Genomic DNA, 19495 nt, shown 5'->3' with positions numbered 1-19495 from the left:
GAGTGAATTCGTGTAACCCGTTTTTTATATGTTAATGAGTCGTATAATATTCTAATGTTTGTGTACAATAAAACAATACACGAGTGGTCAGAAAACCTCAAAAAAAATCACTATAATAGTTAGACAGAAAATAAGTATAAACAGGACGTGTCTTTCTTTTAGCACTTCAAGAACATGTTCAACCTAAATCGAAAATTAGTTTGTTTTTCTTTACGGGATGTTGAATATAAAATGTTTGTCTAAAATCGCAAGACAATTCAAGGCATGATAAATTTTAAGCCCCGTTATCTGTTTTGGTTTTTACATATTGGTAAATGCTTGAATTTTAACCTGACTTCCACATGCAAATAATACTTATGATTTGTCCGCAATTTTCTGTTGTCCTGTACAGCTCATTTAAATATTACACGGCGCATTTGCATATAAAAAACGGGTTACACGAATTCACTCTAGTAACAAGAAAATCCCCAGTGGTATTCATCGGCATAATTGATAAATCGTTTGACTCGAGCAGTTTTAGATGTATTTCTAGCGTTTTCAGGTGACCCAAATATAAAAGTTTTCTGGGGGAGCATGGAACCCCGGACTACCCTAGATGGCTTGTGATCATAACATCGGTTTTGATAAACTCCCTCTAGCCGCCACTTTTCCAAGTGTTCCGGCCCAGCCCCCAGTACGTATTGACCAGTCCCTAAAGGATTAAATCAATGAATAACAACAATTTTTTTGGATATATTTAAGCTATTTAGCAAATCGTCAACAAAGCAACATCTGTCAAAAGCATGGTATAAAGTAGCAATACATGACATCTGGTCTAAAGAAAACTAGTTGTCTAAAAAAAGAACATGTCTAAAAAAAATTCGAGCAGCTGGTTACACCTACAAAAAAAATTCCTACACAAGCAATGGGCGTAAAAAAAAATTTGTGCAAGCGCAAGCTGAAAATCCCCCACCCCCCTATCACTTTTCTTAATGGTCCGCCCCTAAGCTTATTCTAGGTAAAAATCCCAGGGGCATTTTGTCTTGGGGGCATTTTGACCTACATTCAAAGAAACAAGCTCCCCTCCACCGGGGCCTTAGGAGTGGCACCAAAAATATGTTAACATAATTTACCACCATCAACTTACATCTTGCTCTTGCACCCTGATCTAAAATTTGTGACAGCATGCTGTTTTTCATTTCAGCCTCCCTGATGACGAGAGAATTTGAGAAATTAATACATATAAGCTTAAACTTACATTGCCACAAAATTTTTCCCTGTTGACAGCTTTTATGTAGTTGATTAGAAATGACAAAAGTTACCCTTGAAGTTGAATGTTTTCCACAAAGCTAATCTCACTGAATACACTGGACAATAAAACCAATACACCCACATTCATTTTAGCTTCTCTGATGGCAGACGAGATAATTTTGGAAACTAAAACATAAGCTTATAAACTTTAATAAACTTACACAGCTGCCACAAAATTTTTCCCTGTTAACAACTTTAATGTCAGCAGAATTTTATAGCCTGAAGCCTTACAACGTGAAGAGAGTATGGGCACACAGTCTCGGATCGTTGCCCCGGCGGATTCGCCCGCGTCTCCCTCTCTGTCAGGCGTGCTTCCACTCACCATCGGGTCAACCACGCTGGATCGATTTTTCTTCATTCGGCGGTTCGCCATCTGTATTTCATCTTCTTCTAACTTTAATGTCGTTTAATATTAGCAAGTGACAAAAGTTACCCTTGAAGTTGAATGTTTACAACAAAGTTTATCTCACTGAATATACTGTATAATAAAATCAATACATCCACAGATCAGATTTTGAGCTTTTTAATTTATCGATCGCTTATCTTAGTCTAACCGATCAACAAACCTTTTCATAGCCTCTTGCTGTTGTTGCATTTGTGCTGCATTTTGACCCTGCATTTTACAAAGAGTGCATTAAACAAATGATCAAACCGAAGGCTGATATTTAAAAAGAACATACCCCATATTGCGTCTGCAATTCCTCCATACGCTTCGCTCGAATCGCTGCCAACTCTTCGTCCGCCATGTTTGATTGGAGATGAACTAGAGAATTGAGTGACCACGCCTTTGTAATTCTACCAAGTAACCTAGCCTGCCTGCTGCGTTACGAATTTCCGTCATTTCTCTCGAGCTCTTTACTTTGTTTGTTGTGTTGTAGTTCTTTGTTTTAAAATGTTCCTTCCCGATGTTAGTTTTTTCAATACGTATACGTGGATTCTTCGCTTCGTATCACTTGTCGGGCCAGCTATTAAAGCCGCCCTCACTGCCCCTCAGTCCCCTCAAGTCTCAAGTCAGTCTCGGCGGGCTCCTGGTCTCGGCTATTATCTTAGTGGAAGGGATGGGGGGACTTTATGACGGGGTTTACTGGTTGGCGGTTTTCTCCGCTAAAGGGCATGTTAGGTGTATGTGCTAGTAGTAAACTGTGAAATAACTTCCAAAAAGTAGCGCTGCCATAATATAAAGAAGTGAAAACCCGGGGGGTTCAGTCCCTATTGTGAACAATACGGGGAGGCGCCGCTCAAAAGGGATACCTTGATCGAAAACGGCAGGGAAAACTGTCATTTTGGAATTTAAAACAGAGGACCTTTCAAAATGTCTTGACCCACCGAATACGGTTGATTCATTTAAAAGAAAAGAGATGTAGTATCCCTTCTGTAAGTGTGCCAAAGGGGTACCATTTTCTCTCGCAGGTACAGTAGAACCCCGGTAACTAGAACTCTAAAGGGAAAAGAAAAAAACATATCAAACGAGTTAGCGTGGTTTCGAGTTATCGGGGTCGATTGAATATTTAATTTGCCAAGTTAATAATTGATAGTTTACTGATTTTTCAACACTTCAGTATACATGTACAGTACAGTGCAAATTGAACTTCTCCCGTCAGAAACTCTAACACCATCATACATTCTTATGATAAGAGTGGAAAATGACTGTCAAATACGTGATCTGTTCGTTGCTCTAATCAATACGCAACCATAGCGAGTTGCAAGAACCGGATAGAAGTTAGTTTGAGGTAGCGGGGTGTTTGCGTTATTCGAGTTAGAGTTACCGGTGTTCTACTGTATATATGAAAGAGCTACATATTCTGTCAAAAATGGGTATGGTCGTCTATGATACATGACAGGGTAAGGGATTAGATCTCGGCGCGGAACATCCCCGTGTAACATCCCCGCCGTGGGTTGATGTTCGTGTGTATCTATCTTTGCCTGCAATATAAGAAAAGAACAATACTTGTCAACTGGCGAAAAGCAGCCGGAGATAAAGTAAAGGTATAAAATACTATTTTGCCAAGGGAAATCTTGCTCAAACCACGACAAGAAGTCACACAGAAAGTATTTCTGGCTGGATCGCGGCGCATCCGCGCTTTTGTCACGTGACCTCATCGGTTGCGCGCGTCGGCAATTTGTTTCCATTTTTCCGCGGGCGTTCTTGCTTGGCGTGGTAGTATTTGCAGTTTTTGTTGGTTCTCATGTTTCTGTGGTCCTGTCTCTCGCTGTGTCGGGTCCCTTTCTTTTTCGCGGGACTTAATTTCGCGAAAACGCGGGCATTCCGGCCTTATTTCGCGTGGCCAAAAATAATTAACATAGAATTAACATAGAAATACAATAGAAAACGTTGAAATAATTTTCGCGGGCTTAATTTCGCGATTTTTTGAAAATCGCGAAAATCGCGAAAATTAAGTCCCGCGAAAATTAGTAACAATAAGGTATTTCGGTCTCAAGATATACATGCAGCCGAGTGATGCTCACTTCACCTGTACTAGCGAGTAGCGAATAGTTCATCAAAACAAAAATTAAAACCAATTCTTTTCGTAAAACGTAATTCTATCGCTCAGAAAATTATCTCTATTCAAATTTATCAGTATCAAGTGACTTAATCTTTAGTAATTGAATGCGGGTAACAACAAGAAATTGCTAATATACCAGTTGGTTCTGTGTTCAAATTATTGCATGCCTCGTTCGTTCGCAGTAGCTTCGATGTTCCGCAGCACTTTCTGTGCATGTAAATAAGTTTATTTTTTATGTTTGTTTTATCTTGTTTTCCTGTAACGAACGTAATGAAAAATTTGCAGTTTGATTTTTATGAGAAAAAGTATTTTATCTACGACAAAATTTGAATCCAGGACAGACGCGTGTTTTCGATAATTGTGGCTAAATTATATTGAAACGTTTACTGGTGGGCGGTCAATTTTTTAATTGTAAACTCAAGGATGCTATTTTCGGCACTGGTGTAAGAGGGCGTTTGACGTTTCCAGAAACGTTATAACAAAGCCGGGTTTTGGTAATTTGTATCCTAGTTTTGTTGTTTATGCAAAATATGTATTTACTGTATTTACTCGCATTTTTGCTTAATATTGTTTTCCTGTCACGCGTTTCTCGGACGTAAAGAAAAGTTCGCAGTTTGATCCTTATGAGAAAACGTATTTTATCTACGGCAAGATTTGAATCAACGATAGATGCATGTTTTTATAAATGTGGCTAAATTATATTGAAAATGGGTGGTCGGTTTTTTATTTGTAAACTCAAGGATGCGATTTTCGGCACTGGTGAAGTTGCGTTTGACGTTTCTAGAAACGATATAACAAAGCCGGGGTTTGACGGATAAGTTAACTTCTTATCCTAGTTTTGTTATTTATGGCGAATATTGTTATTTAGCAACGTTATGTTTTCCGATGGGAAAATACGTACTTACTGTATTTGCTCGCAAAAGCGCAGCGGCTCTTATTAAATTTTTCTCGATCATTTTGATCCGGCGCTTTTTTTAGGGCGGCTTTTATTTTTCAATGAAGGCGCTTATTTAAAACTCTGCTTTAGAGCTCAAGTGCTTCGAATACGGTGCGGTGTCTATAATTGCTCTCATTTGCGGTGCTTATTTCAAGAGGATATTTTTCGAGTAAATATGTTAGTGAACGACCTGGAGTATTTTATTTTTCAAAGTGCCGAATTCTGTGATATGTTTATTTGCACCAACACGTTATATATAGACTAGAACATACCACGGAACGATGTTTTTTCCTTCCTCGCGTGTACTATGTACACCTTTAATTTCCAGTGAAAAGTAATTAGCTTGTGCTCACTGAGAGTTAAAGTCTTTTATTAAAAAGATGGCCCTGCAGGGCGCTAAACTGCGGAATTATTACCACCAGCTCATGATTGAGCTGGTGGCTGAAGGTTTTAAGGCAGCAGTGACATAGAAAAAAGGGAATTAAATGAATAACAGAACTGATAAGTGGGTATATAAATAGATGTTATTGAACAAGCGCGAGGTCTTTGCTGTTGCTAAAGTTTGAGATCATTCAAACATCGACGTGGCAAAATAATACAAGCTGTTGCAGTCGCATTTTTGTAATTGAATTAACGTTATCATTAATCATTTTTTGCATAATTTCTTGCATAATTTCGCTTTGTTTTGTTTATTCATACTGGCTTTGACAGTTCGTTTTAAATCGTATGTCGTCGTTCCAACACGAGACGCCAGCGATTGTTTTCTTCAGAAACATCCCAAACAGAAAATTGATTTCCAATCAATTTAGTAGACAGAATAGCCAAAACATTAAGTTAAATAATTGACTGTTGCAACGTATGTGCTAAAAAAAGGAAAAAAAAAAAGAAGACATGATTAACAGCGGGGGCAGCTGTAGTGTTAACGCTCCTGTAAGTTAACGAATAAGGTCTGAAAATAACGCGACTCAAATAAACGCAAATTGGAGGAAGAATTTCTTTCGAATAAAACCTGAAGTTAACGCGAGAGAGGGGCAAATTTTTCAAAATGAAGATAGTTAACGCGATTATTAATTTCTCTAAAAAATATTTTGGCTGTTGTACAAAAAACGGATGTCGAGAGCCGCTCTTCTGGAAGCAAGTATGGACTGAAAGTATTGCAGATGACACAAATTTAAGGATTTTAATTTAAGGATTTCACCTTGTAAAAGATTGAAAATAGTGTGCAGGAGAGAGAAGGTTATTGTTTCCTAGTTGCAATATGAGTTTGAACAGTATCTAGAATTTGGGGTAAAATTACGTCTCGGAAATTAACACTCCACTCTCGCGGAAATTAACACTCACAAAAATTAACGCGAATTTTGAGAATTCGCGTTATTTTCATGGAGCGTTAGTTTCCTATGATAAGGTATTTGCCTCGTTCGTTCGCGGTAGCTTCGATCTTCTGCAGCGCTTTCTGTGTAATTAAGTTTATTTTTATTTTTGCTTTATCTTGTTTTCCTGCCACGCGTTTCTCGGACGTCAACAAAAGTTTGCAGTTTGATTTTTATGGGAAAAAAATATTTACCATGGCATGTTCTAGACTTAATCTAACGCGATGGTGCAATTGAACATATCACAGCGGGCGCTTGCTAAAAAAATAAAATACTCCAGGTCGTTCACTTACATCATGATTTACTTGAAAAATCTCCTCTTGAAATAAGCGCCGCAAATGAGAGCAATAATAGGCACCGCACAGTACTCGAAAAACTTGAGCTCTAAAGCGGAGTTCAAAATAAGCGCCTTCATTAAAAAATAAAAGCCGCCCTAAAGTAAGCGCCGGATCAAAATGATCGCGAATAATCTAAAAAGAGCCGCTGCGCTTTTGGGGGTAAATACCGTAAAGTATATTTTCCCGTCAGAAAACATAATCCTTCTCGCAAAATAACAATATCGCCATAATAACGAAAACTTGGCAAGCAGTCGCTAACGCCGTTCTCAAGAAACCAGACACGTTCTATTTGATTTTTGTCTCTACCGGAAATGAAAAAGATCGACAACGTCACAAATAATTAAAATCCACCAATGTGTATATGAGGGTTTGTGATTGGCTAGTGATATCAGCACATTGCGTCCAAAATTTGGACGCCGAACACTCGATATCCTGAGAGATGCGTCAGGATTTCTTTCTCGACGCTTCGCATCTCGTCGCTTCGCGCCGTCCAAGCGCTCTTCGGAAATCTCCGGAAAGCCTGTTCGCAGGCTAAACAAAACGTTGCAAAATAACGAATGTTCGGCATAAATAACAAAACTAGGATAAAAAAAAAAAACAAAAAAGTAGTTAACCCCTTATCCGCCAGCAAACCCCGGCTTAGTTATAAGGTTTCTAGATACGTCAAACGCCCTTTCATCACCAGTGCCGAAAATCGCATCCTTGAGTTTACACACGAACCGCCCACCAGTGGAAATGTTTCAATATAGTCTAGCCACAATTATTTAAAAAAAAAAACACGCGTCTATTGTGGATTCAAATCTTGTCGTAGGTAACGATGTTTTTCCTCTAACTCTTGGATTGTGTACACCATTATAATTTTTCAATGAAATTAGATTATACTCACTGAGAGCTAAGGTATTAGAAACATGGCGCTAAACTGCGGAATCATGCGGTAGTTGACGATTGAGCTGGTGGTTTAACGCAGCAGTAAAATAGAAAGGAAGGAATTCAATGAATAACACAACTCATAAGTGGGTATATAAATAGATGTTTTCGCACAAGCGAGAGGTCCTTATGGAGACAGCATATTGGTCTCGTTTTCAGTTGAGCAACATGATGTTTACAGACCGTATATATCGAAGGAAAGGTCTATGCGAACTTGCCAGAAACAGAAACGAAAAGAAAAAAAAAGAAGAATAAGACCAATATTTCCTGATACGAACCGAACAAGCTTGTTCCAATAAAATTATTTTTTCTTTTAATTTTTTTTGCTGATAACCACCTAAATGAGTCCTAAATACTATGGATTCGTTCTAGGCAAAAGCGCTCTGGCAAAGTTTGGCGCATTTTGAGGCCGCTTTCGTAGATCTGTCCACCAGTTATGAAGAAAGATAGATTTTTACTACGTGACAAGCTGATTTCTTTTGTACAATGTCTTGAAAAAGGAATTCGGTGAAACCTATCAGTGAGTGGTCCATTCTTAGCAATTCGTATTGCGGCATCGACAGCTTGGACCGCTCTTTTTTATCGTGGACCAAGTTGCTATAAAGTCAAGAGCATAAACTTTGCGTTGAATTCATCATCATCATGCTTTAGTTGGTATACAGTCAAATCTCTCTATCACGGACACCTTCGGGACCGGCTCCTCGTCTTAGAGAGGTCTCCGTCTTATAGGGAGTTCATTTACAGTAAAATCATCTTTGAAAAACGGCAGGGACGGGACCAACAACAGGTGTCTGTACATGTCTTAAAGAGGTGCCCGTCTTATAAAGATGTCCGTTAAGAGATAGTTGACTGTAGGCAGCCAAAAGGCCAATGTGGACCTACTACAAAAAACAAAACGTATCTAACTACAAATGTAAAATATGATAAAAATTAGGAAAATAGAAATTTCTAACGTTACTTAAACCAAGATTAATGAGATTAATCACCACTAATCTAATTAATTAGATTAATCACTACCACCAATTAATCTTGATTAATTTGTTGGAAGGTTTTTGTGAACTGGTTTATTCTAAAAACTCTAACTACGTAAATAGATCTAAATAGGTTAACTCTAAACTGTGGTTGTGATTGTTTCCGCTCGGAAATTAAATTAGACAGCTTTAAGATAAACGGAAGAGGGATGAATCAATAATAGGGCCTTTACTTTTATACGTTCCATTTTTTTTAATAATGTCGTTACTGTCTTTGTTCGTTGACAGTTTTCAGGGGCGTAGCCAGCCTATAGGCCCGTAGGCCCGGGCCTACAAATTTTTCAAGCCACTCGGTATTTTCAAAATGAAACAATTCAGGCTAAAACTCTTTCAAGATAAATTGAGAGCAATTTGTAACGTAAGTTATAGCGTTATATGTTTCACAACTACCCTTTCGCGGTGAGATCAAGGCTCTTCTAGCAGGTACAAACTCAGGAGCCTTCTTGACTGGCAAGGTGGCAGACAAACGCTCAATGGCATGCGCCGTAAAAGACGAGAGTGTTATTTTAGAATGAGTGAAAACTGGCGCAATTCCTTCCTATGAAATGTTATAATTTAGGTGATGTGAAATACACAGAACATCAGCAGAAAGTGAAGGAGAAAGCTTTTTTGCAGGGATTTCAGTACAAACCGTTAACCGGCAGTCTACCGCCACCTGTAGGGCCTCTTACTGCCGTCTAAAAATCTAAAAAAGTTCAGCTGAAAAATCTGTTCTGTGGTCAATAAAAGTAATCATCAACCGCACTTTTTTTGATGCCCAAAAGGCTGGAAATTGCATTTCCGAGCTTCTGCATTTCAAAGCAACCGGATCAACCGGAAGCTGCTTATGAAAAATGTTATTCAAGCCTCTGTTTTTGGGAAAGTCTTGATCCAAAAAAAATTCCTCGGCAGACCACCTCCTCCCCAAACCCTTCGAAAAGCAATTGACCAGGCCTACAACTCTCCAAAAAGCTGGCTACGCCCCTGGTTTTGGTCGCGAAGGAACGTAATGTAAGGAAGTTCAAAAGTTTGTTGAAAGGAAGCACTTCAGCCAGTGCACTGTCTGATGCAGATGTCGCCGGCGATACAAGTATCTCGAAAATATCGTTTCCGTGAAGTTATTTTTAATTCTGCTGGGAAACCACGCATTCTTTTGCAATAACGCCAAGCGCAATTATTTTGTGTCGTAAAAAGATTTATGTGGCTTCTTTCAAACTTGCTTGATGCTGGGCCTTATTAACCTAGAAGACTCATTTGCTCGCTCATCAAGACTATATTCTCGGCAGAACAGTTTAGTGCATTTATTTTATTTGACTTTCGGTAATCCTTGAATATTGCCTTTGAGCTATAAATTACTGTTTGGATATGATATTTTTTGCCTAGACAGCCCTACTTGTGTCGGTCCAAAATTACAGTGAAGTGGCTCTTAAAAGTAAGAGTGTCATATTTCTCGTCTCGGAATCTAAATGAGTAGAAATATATTAAATAGTGCGTGATGTCGCACCGATCAACAAAGGGCGGTACTCTCTGATTCGCAGGTGTTACGGACTTGCCAATACAATGGCAGGACCGGCTCTTTGCTTTTGTTCACATTATGCCGCTTGGGATGAAAATTGTCAAGCTTGACACAACATTTCGATACAGCGAACCTTATTTCTAACAACTGACGGTTCACTAAGCTATTCAGGTAAATAAACGTCTTTAGGCACCATATCATCAACGTATGTGAAAATACGGTTATATCTGGCTTTAAAACGTTTATTCACTGCTTTTGTCCTTTAATAAGACAGATCTTTATACGTCCTATATGACCCTATGTGAAAATATGAATGATTTATAGTTAGTAAGAACATTCCTTGCTGTCAGCTTTCGTGCACGAGGTTTGCCTAAAACGGATGCTTGGGCCAAAGAAAAGTAGCTCGGTAGGCAATGATGAAGTAACGAGGTGGCCTAAAACGGGGTTGCACTGTATATCCGAAATGTGGGACATTTTTAAATGGTTGTGGGATGCGGGTCGGCCGATCAAATCCGAGAAAATCAATCATTATTCGGCGGGATATTTCAGTGTGGGCTACCCTCTCACCCGCCTCCTCCCGGCATACAAACACACCTACGCATGCACGCACCGTTAAGCTATTTGTCTCTATAGATGTTTACAGTTCTCACCGCAAGGACGGTATCTGAGTACTCTGAGTACTCAAAATAGAGCAAAATATCACTCAGGTACGTAAGTGTTGGTATCTGTTTATGCAAGTGGCAAGGAGGGAAACCATTGCAATTTGTGAGACTAGGCGGATATAAAGAAAACGCCCTTCCTTACAACACGAACCAAACCGTGCCGTCGGAAAAAACTACTTGAGAGATCGAGAAACACAAATAGAAGAACGAACATCTGACAAGAAACCAAAGCGTATATCCATTATCACCTCATTGGGATAAATTTCCGATTGATAATCTTACGTTTTTGCACGTCTTTGCCAAAGTCATCAGTTTTAGGGTCAAGCTACAGATGGTGCTGTTAGCTTTTTTCACTTTTTTTTACCATCAACTTGTAAAAAAGTGATAAGAATTACGCAATAATTTGAGGGGACGTTGAAAACTTTTATCACCAATAAAACCAAGCCAGCGACCCCATCAACGAATTACTGGAATAGAATCTTAATGCACAAAACCGCTCGAAAAAACCTACTGTCGCTTTTACAAGAGTTTTATGAGTGCGAATCACTTCAAACGTCAAACTTATTTCTTTTTTAAACGTAAACATGATTAGCAAAACACTTAAGACATCCACAAAAGTCATTTTTAATTAACTGAGCTGAGAAAGTAGCTTATGCAAACAGCACATTTAAAATGGAAGATGGCATTTTTAAAATAGTTGTTTGATTAGGGCCGGAGAGATCAAAGTAGACAGTGGCTAACTTATTTCCATTTATCGTCAATTAAAATTCACTATTAAGTCTCCGGCCGAAACTTGTCTGTCTTGCGTCAAGGGATGAAACTTCCGATCGAACAAGGTCGACTTCCCGAACACACCTCGATTTTGCGACTCTGAACAGCGCAAACAAATTACAAGACGTCTAAGCGGAATTGGCTTGTGCCTCTCAATACAATCTTAAGCCACACCACTGAAGCACTCAGCTGAGTCAAGAGCTTATTCGAGTATTTGTCAATTGTCTCAAGATGACTTCTAGGACATGTCTCACAGCACTAGTTTTGTTGACAATCTCTTCTACTTTGGCGGTCAATGAAGACGACGCGGATGTAAACGTCTTGAAGGTAAACGGCTTAATTTCGTTTATAGCTGTACAGTTACTACTGACCTATCTGGGCCTCGAGCTCGTGGCGGTGTTTCTTTCTTGTTGGGTTTTGCAACTTGTACTCTCGCATATAAACACTGATTAGACCCTTATATTACCTCCTGGGTTGATCGAATGGGCAGCGGAATATCTTCTTTTTGACGGTGATGAGCTATTCCTGTAGTTTACCTCTTAGAAAAAATATTCAATGTAGTTTAAGTGATTTTCGGCAAGTTTCAACCGGCTGATTTGGCTTGTTTCGTTTAGCTTTAAACTTGTTTTTACACGTACACCTTACTTTAGCTTCAAAGGCTTTCTTCGTGTGAGGTAAGTATGAAGCAATCAAGTATCTAATGCGGCAAGCATGTTGAGTTAAGGAAGCTGTGCACTGATAACGTGCTCAATGCTTCTCTAAAATACAATGACGAGCAAAGAAAAACGGAAGCTTGCATGCTTAGTCCTGTTGCACTGCATAGCTAAGTTAGTTCCCTAGAGAAAATTCTTTATGAACAAATTCTTGGTATTCATACAGAAACCTTAGAGCAAAAACTAACCACTCACTCAGGCGAACGTCTTCGTGCGTGTCGACATATAAAGACCGTAGAGAACCTAATCAGTGCCCACAAAATTAATTTCGATGTGTCGCTTTGTTATAAATGTTTACTTAGTGAAACAAAGAAGTTTCGAAAAAGACGTCGGGCCCAACAAGCTATTTTGTACAAAACTCAACCACTTTTTATCATTATAAACTTCAGTTTACTTGCTGACTCTCAGATCGTGTATTTGTGAGGCAGGTTCATTAGCATAACTACATACTAGCAGTTTGGCTATGTCTGAGAAACGATGTAATTATCTATTGAAGAAACCAGCGAACAAATACAATGCAAAAAGCTTTGAATATCGATGTGAATATTCGCAGTATCACATTTAACTTCGATTTAATCTCTGCTAGCTATTAGTGGTCTTTTTTCGGCACAAGTCTTATCAGGAAACCATGAACGATTAGATATGGAAAAATTATCCCTAATTATAGTTCAAAAGTAATTTTTTATGTCAAAAGTATTGAAATTGATCTCAAAACTCTTTAAAAGCTTTTTATTGATGCGAAAATCCGTTCAGATCAGGAAAATTAGTTTATACATAACACCTCATTACGCTGAACTACCGCAATGACAGTTCCTTAAGGAAATCTTGGTAATTACTTTGATGATAAGTAAAACTTTTAAAGAATTTTTATCACTGTATTGATCAATAACCCTTATCAAACAGTTATACTATGATTGGCTAGGGAACGAGACAAGCAAAAAGCAAATTATTTCTTATTCTATAAAAAGTATACAGCTGTTTTTACAATATCACAAAAATAGACAATATATTAATAGCGATACAAAATGCAAAAGAAAAAAAAAAAAAAGAAATGCGACGTGCCAAATATTTTCAGTAAACAATGGAAGGTTTCTTTAAAGAAAGATAAGAAGAGAAATAGTTTTGCATTGTCTACAGTTTAAATTGTCGAAAACTTTTTTATGCAATTCTAGACTAGCCGTGAGGTGATTTCGTCTTAGATAAAAAAAGAGTGTAGTCAATGTTAAACTTGAATTGATATTAAGCGTAGTTTTATTCGTGAAACTTTTATTACAGTTTATGTCTCTGTCATAAGTATACATTTACAATTTTTCATTGAAAAGCCCAGCAAAGATGTACATGTATAAAAGATTTCTTACTTAAAAATAGTAAAGTGTACACGATAAGCACTAAAAGGAAACACTCGGTAAGTGCCTGTCAAACAAATTGGAAGAACCGTCATGACATAAAATTAGATTTTGATCAGTATATGATCAGGCAATATTGGCTATATTGATCACTAACTCCTTTCTCGGGTAACACCTACCGAAATGTTTTGAGGTAAAATTTGGAGTTTTTCTGATTTGAATATTCTGCAGACTCGCTGTTGATCGGCGATTTTGGTTCTTTGGTCTGCTGGAATGTATGTGAAGATGGTTCAAATTTTTTTCCGGCCGTTTTCGCGTCTCGAGTCACTTTGATCATGACCGAACTAGAAATGAGGAATAAAGCGAGATCCTTTCTTGGGAGGGGAAGGACCAAGTGCAAACTAAAAGTGTACAAAAATGGTCGTTAAAACCGTGTTTTTAATTGATATATTTTAGGAGCGTAGAGAAGACACAGGATGTCAAAATACTCTTGAGTGTCGTGCTCCATCATCAAACAAGCCAAGAAGGAAGACTCTGCGATGCCGAGAAGACAGAGACTGTGCAAAGCGCGAGGTGTGCCATAGCTTTCTTAAGGTTTGCTTCGCTAAGCACACACAGAGGAGTAAAATGAGGTTGACAGGACAAACTAAAACGTCACCCTCGTGCAGAGTAGACGAAGACTGTCGCCAAAATCAGTCCTGCCACGTCTTTTTTGGAACGTGTGTGGACAATCCTCACGTCCCGGCAACTGTCACAACGAAGTCCCGCTCAAGCGTACCAACGTGCAAGAAAAGTGCCGAATGTCCCAAGGGACAATACTGCCACGACTTCTTCAACATTTGCCTACCAAACCTCACCGTGTTCTTTGAACCAACAACTTCTTCACCGCGTTCCGGATGCACCTCTGACTCAGACTGTGAGAATGATGGAGATTTTTGCCATAACCTGACCAGGTTATGCCTACCAATGCCGACAACCGCGATAACAACCCCTCCTCGAAAGACCTCTTACTCGTGTAATTCCCATGCTGACTGCAAGATGACCGAATTCTGCCATTTCCTCATTGGCATGCGGCATCAAGACCAATCTAGGGGCGCCCAACCACACAAGCAGTTGAAGTCTGCACTTGGTGTGTGTATTGCCCGAGCTTTGAAGGACGTTCCCAAGGATCCAAATCCAGTGTCCCTTAACTGCAGTCACACTGCAGACTGCGGGAAGGGAAGGTGTTGCTTGAGAGATTTGGGACTATGCGTGGGTTACCGCCTGCCTGGACAACTCTGTGTTGCAGAGGTAGGCATCTTCCTTATGGGCATACCCGGTCCCATTCTTAAGTTTTTATGGAGAGATCTAACGAAGCCCCCAAGTAATCTAGTTACCTTGTATTCAATGATTCTTTTATCGCTATAAAGGCTGCGTGTGACTTTCTGCATTTGTTTTGTCTTAATTTTATTTCCTGCCAAACGAGACTCAAGAAGACTGTCCATAGGCATTTGCCGTTTTCTGTTTGGCAGCTGCAGCTGTCAACACCCTTCTAACAGTTCTCCTCCTCTAGTAACAAGAAATTACTCATATGCATTTTGGGACCTTTTTAGCCTCTTTTAACCAAATAACCAATACGGTAGGTTTTCTCAATCCATGGATTTGCCAGCCTGGCAGATTCCTTTCCACACTTGCTTCACCTCTTCGTTCGTTGCTCCACAAGAAACCCCGACAAGCACAAACTCATTGAGTGGATGGTCGTACATAAAATTAATTGCCTAAGATTCAAGGGAAGGAAGTTTCTCAGTTAATTGGCTGCAGGAAATTATTATGCCTGTTTCGTTAAGTTTTGGGTTCTAAAAGCTGTTTTAATTGGCTCTAAACCATGTGAGCAATCATCTCCTGATGCATTGCTTCAACTTATCAGGAGCAAAACAAAAACTTAACGTGGTTTGAGCTTCACGGGCTTGTCAAAAGCTAAGGGAAGTGGTCATAACAAGTGTCCTCGACGAGGACCCACCTTGTGTTGGGCTAATGGGGTTATGCAAGGCACCACCTGTCTGATTAGCCAAATGGACAAAATTTATTGACCTCAAAATTCAAGTTGAGACTTTCATATTCGGTGTGCATGAAGCTTGTATTGCTGGAAAAATGGCACAAGGAGGTTTAAATCTTTTTCCTGGTTTCTACTCCTGATAGGCTGGGGGCTATACAAACAAGACACCATCTTTTAAGGTGGGAAAGGTAGGGTACATGAAGAGACCACCTGTCTGTTTGCAGAGTGGTGGGTCCTGTCTGAGTACAATAGTTTTGACCATTTCTCTAAATGCTTTTGCTTCGAGCTTTGTATGTGTCTGGGTTGTGTGACTGATTAGATGTGATTGCTTATTGGTTTTGGTCATTAGAAACTCACTTTGACGTGCAAGTATTATTTTGTTTCATTCCAGGAAGTTTCGTTTGCCTTTTCCTGCCCTTGCCTACCCGGCTTTACCTGCATCAGCAGAAGACGTCCCATGCGACTGAAAAGACTGGAGAAAAAGCTGAAGCTACCTAAGGAAGCAACAGAAAAGCTAAGCTTGCAATTTGATAAAGCAACAACTGAGTTCAAGGTCGGAAAGTGTCAGCTCATTTCTGATTAAACTGGCAAAACCCCGGCCTCGTAGCAGTTTAAAATGGATGCAAGATCAAGTTTTCAATGATTTACGGTTTCGTGAATGAGACACATGCAACCTATCATTTGGATCATTGAAAACGGGAAGAAAGGAAGAAACGTTGTAGTTTGTCTAAGTAAATTTAGTTGCATACAATTCTGTAGAGTAATTAAACAATGCAAACCAGTTTAAGGAAACTATTTTGCCAGTCTGCATGCCCTACCGGACGAGAAGTCTAGTGGCTCACCTAAGTTATCTTGTGTAAAAAACAGGTCCAGGTCGGCCTTTTGGCTTTGCCTGGAAAGCAAGCATAGTATGGACTTGGTTAAACTTGCGGACAGAGTTAAAGGAAATGTAAAACCTGTGCACAATTGGATTTTTATTGGGCTTGCGTTGCCACAAGCTCTAAGTATTACTTATCATTTCTAATGGCGTTACCTTTTATATAATGTAACATTCAGAGAATTTATTGAAGTCAAGACGATATCACCTAGCTGATGATTCTCTTTATTCTCTTCTCTTCACCTTTCTGCATGACACGTGTATGTATTGCATGTATTGAAAAGAGAAATAAGATTTTGATCATTCTTAGGAAACAATGAAAACTATAGCAGAACAACGAGGAACTCTTACAAGTTGATGTAAGTAGACAGAGAAACGAAGATTATTTTTTTTTGTTGAGCATTGTTAGTTGGGCAGTGATAGGGTTTTTTGTGTAAAAATTTGTTTTTTTTTTGTTTTTTTTTTTTTTCCCTATTGGGTAAAAAATATCGCGCCCTTTTACAAAAAAAAAAAAAAAAAAAAAACCGCCCCCGCCCTTTTTCCCCCGCTTCGTGCCAGAATATTTGCTTCAGTTTTGATTGGTTCAATTTATTTTTTGTGTCGTTTGTGATTGGCCAGAGGGAATAATTTGGTTTTGGTTTTACGACACTCAATTGAAAACTGATCTAAGTAATTGACGTAGATGTCCATATCAGGGACATCACATTTTTTCTTGATTACGATACGATAATCTTAATGTAGAAATCTCTCGATTAATCTTTAATGTAAAATAACTGTTTTGTTCTTGTATAATGTATATTAAAATGATAAAATAAATAACGTTAACCAGTTAACACTACCCGACTTGTATCTCGTGCCTGCGCAGGACTTTATATTGCCAAAGGCGTAAAATTGTTTTGGATCGGAAAGGGAGAGGGTCTTCTTTGCCTTTTGTCTGACTCCCTCCTCGCCACACCAAAAAGTCTCTGCTAGTAAGCGACCTTTGCTGTAGCCTATTTAATTAGGTAGTGCGGTACGGATCGGCTTCGAAGAGATATTGCCTTCTTTCAAAAACCCTTCCTACTAGCCTATTCCATCTTCCTTTGTTTACTTCCCAGGCTAACTGGTCAAAGTTCTCATGTCTTCCCGCTGTGGTTCTGAAAGTATTGCCTGAGTGGGCATATTACCCGTAGTTCGAAATAGCCTTTGAGCATCTAATGTATGTTAAAGCTCGCGAGGGTTTCCTTGGTCTTCCTCCCAAATGCCGATTGTATCAGTCAAATATACTTGCTGTATTATTCCATTATAGGAAATAAAGTCATTACAAGAATGTAAACTCAAAAGCTTAGTCGAAAAACCACTTTGGCAGTTTCTGGTCTACAGTTGCCCCTGGGTAACGGAAGAGCTTGGTTTACTAGCCTGTAACACACCGCTACTTTCAGAATGAATACGTAAAATCAGTAGGCCGGAGTATTTCACTGGCCAGGCGCTCCTTGCGATGTACAAAACATGACATTTGATGGTGGCACACCTTTGGACCTCACCCAAGTGAAGGTATATATAAGGCTGCCACTCAAAGTCACCTTACGCTGATTTCTAGACGTTCGACCAAATTGGCCCAATCACAAAACAACAACAACATAAAGTAAAAAAAAAAAGGAAAAAGAGAAAAAATTATATCGTCACTTGCAATGTCCCACCCATAACGTTAAAGGGACCGTGTCACGGATTTTAGCCAAACTTAGGCATAGGAAATGACCACCAAATTTGTTTAAATGTATAAAATAACCTCTTAAAACAGTGAAGGAATATTTAAATAACACACCAAATGCAAAAGAAGGTACGGATGGCCAAAAGTGTCGAAGATTGAAACGGATTGCGATGTGGGCTTTTGATGTATGGTCCGGCGGAACAGTTTTCAAAGTTAATCTTCTCTGCTTGTAACTTTAAATTATGACGCCCGGGAGACACATTTAGCTGCAAGGAAGCTATGGTTTTGTCATTTAGTATCAAAGAATTAATTTTTTTTGCAAACATTTAGTTTTATAGCGAATATTTGGCAAAATTTAATAACATAAGATTAACTTCAGCCGTGACATAGTCCCTTTAAAAGTTGCACGAGAAGTTGAACCGGTTACTTCTTTATGCAAGAAATTCAAGAACAAAGTATTTCAACATGATATGGGTCGTGGAACTTTCTATTTGTTTCTTCCAGATCTCGAAAACTTTGCGTCATGTCTTCAAGGCACGTTCTGCGGAAATCCTAACATTTAACACTCGACAGGAACTTCATCAGTTGGTTTATCTAAAGGTTTCCATCTGGTATGGTAGCTTAACATATCAGGTCTATTTAAGATAAAAGTGTTAAGATGTTTTGCAGCGAATTGTCGGGCAATTCTAAGCAGCCAAGAACTTCGAAACACGACAAAATGCTATCGAAAATAAATTATCAGTTTGCCCTTGGTGATTTACGGATGCCTTTATATAGAAGTACTATAAAATTAGATAAAACATTCCTTGAGGTTTTGCAAGTTACCGACTAAGTGGAGCCAGGCCGTCATCTATTGAACACATAAACTTGCGATGGCAGAAACGCCCAGAGCGTATTGCAAATTTTTTGTCGTATTGAAAGCTGTTTGGGTGTAATGGCCATACACTTTAATTGTTTCAGAAACATTTGATTATTTTGCAAACCTAAGAGGGCCGATATGTAGAAAACACAGTTGTTTTGACACCACAGTTAAACAGGTGGAAAACAGTACTAAGGAAATACGTCTCCATGCTTTAAATAGAATATCTTTAAAAACGTGTTATCTTTTGAGTTAAACATTCTTGTAAAACCTGCTACTTGATGCAGAACAGAAGTAAGTTCCAAAGGAAATACTGTATTCGTTTTCCGCTTTTTAAAGATAAAATTTTAAAGAAATTCTTTAAAGCTTAGGTTTGGGGCTGCTAAAGTTACACATTCCGCCCGTCTGTCTTAAAGTCCCCACAACAGTTATCCAATCTACCCTTACCACCCTCAAAGACGAAATTAAGTAAACAAGATGCAAAATTCACATTCCCAAGGTTACCTTACATCTGGGAAGTTGATCAATTGAAACTTAGCGAAATTATGATATGCAATAAATACCCTTGTACCCTTGCCGGTTTGAGTACCGTCAATGCAATGCCAACTTCCTTCGCGTTTAAAGTTTACAATATAAAGTTTCAAATAACC

The 19495-nt window shown here is 38.9% G+C and overlaps 2 protein-coding genes across 2 annotated transcripts in view; one reads left to right on the top strand and one right to left on the bottom strand.

Moving 5' to 3' along the window:
• The window catches only part of LOC144649462 (programmed cell death protein 5-like), a 43014-nt gene extending 40919 nt beyond the window's left edge, over positions 1 to 2095 (bottom strand). The window contains exons 1-3 of the mRNA XM_078508952.1: positions 1971 to 2095; positions 1857 to 1903; positions 1127 to 1188 (exon numbers count right to left, since the gene is read on the bottom strand). Of these exons, the coding sequence (XP_078365078.1) occupies positions 1127 to 1188; positions 1857 to 1903; positions 1971 to 2036 (175 nt within the window). The 5' untranslated portion in view covers positions 2037 to 2095. The remainder of the gene's footprint in view (positions 1 to 1126; positions 1189 to 1856; positions 1904 to 1970) is intronic.
• A 9236-nt stretch (positions 2096 to 11331) lies between these two features.
• Positions 11332 to 16566, top strand: LOC144649379 (uncharacterized). The gene is made up of 3 exons (XM_078508867.1): positions 11332 to 11652; positions 13841 to 14674; positions 15811 to 16566. The coding sequence occupies exons 1-3, from the start codon at positions 11557 to 11559 to the stop codon at positions 16000 to 16002; spliced, it is 1122 nt and encodes a 373-aa protein (XP_078364993.1). The 5' UTR covers positions 11332 to 11556; the 3' UTR covers positions 16003 to 16566.
• Positions 16567 to 19495: the final 2929 nt, after the last annotated feature.

Source organism: Oculina patagonica, chromosome 4, assembly GCF_052425735.1.
Source record: "Oculina patagonica isolate OP01 chromosome 4, crgOcupat, whole genome shotgun sequence".
In the NCBI taxonomy this organism is placed as follows: domain Eukaryota; kingdom Metazoa; phylum Cnidaria; class Anthozoa; order Scleractinia; family Oculinidae; genus Oculina; species Oculina patagonica.
The sequence above is the reverse complement of the archived record's forward strand: the minus strand, read 5'-3'. Positions and strand labels throughout refer to the sequence as shown.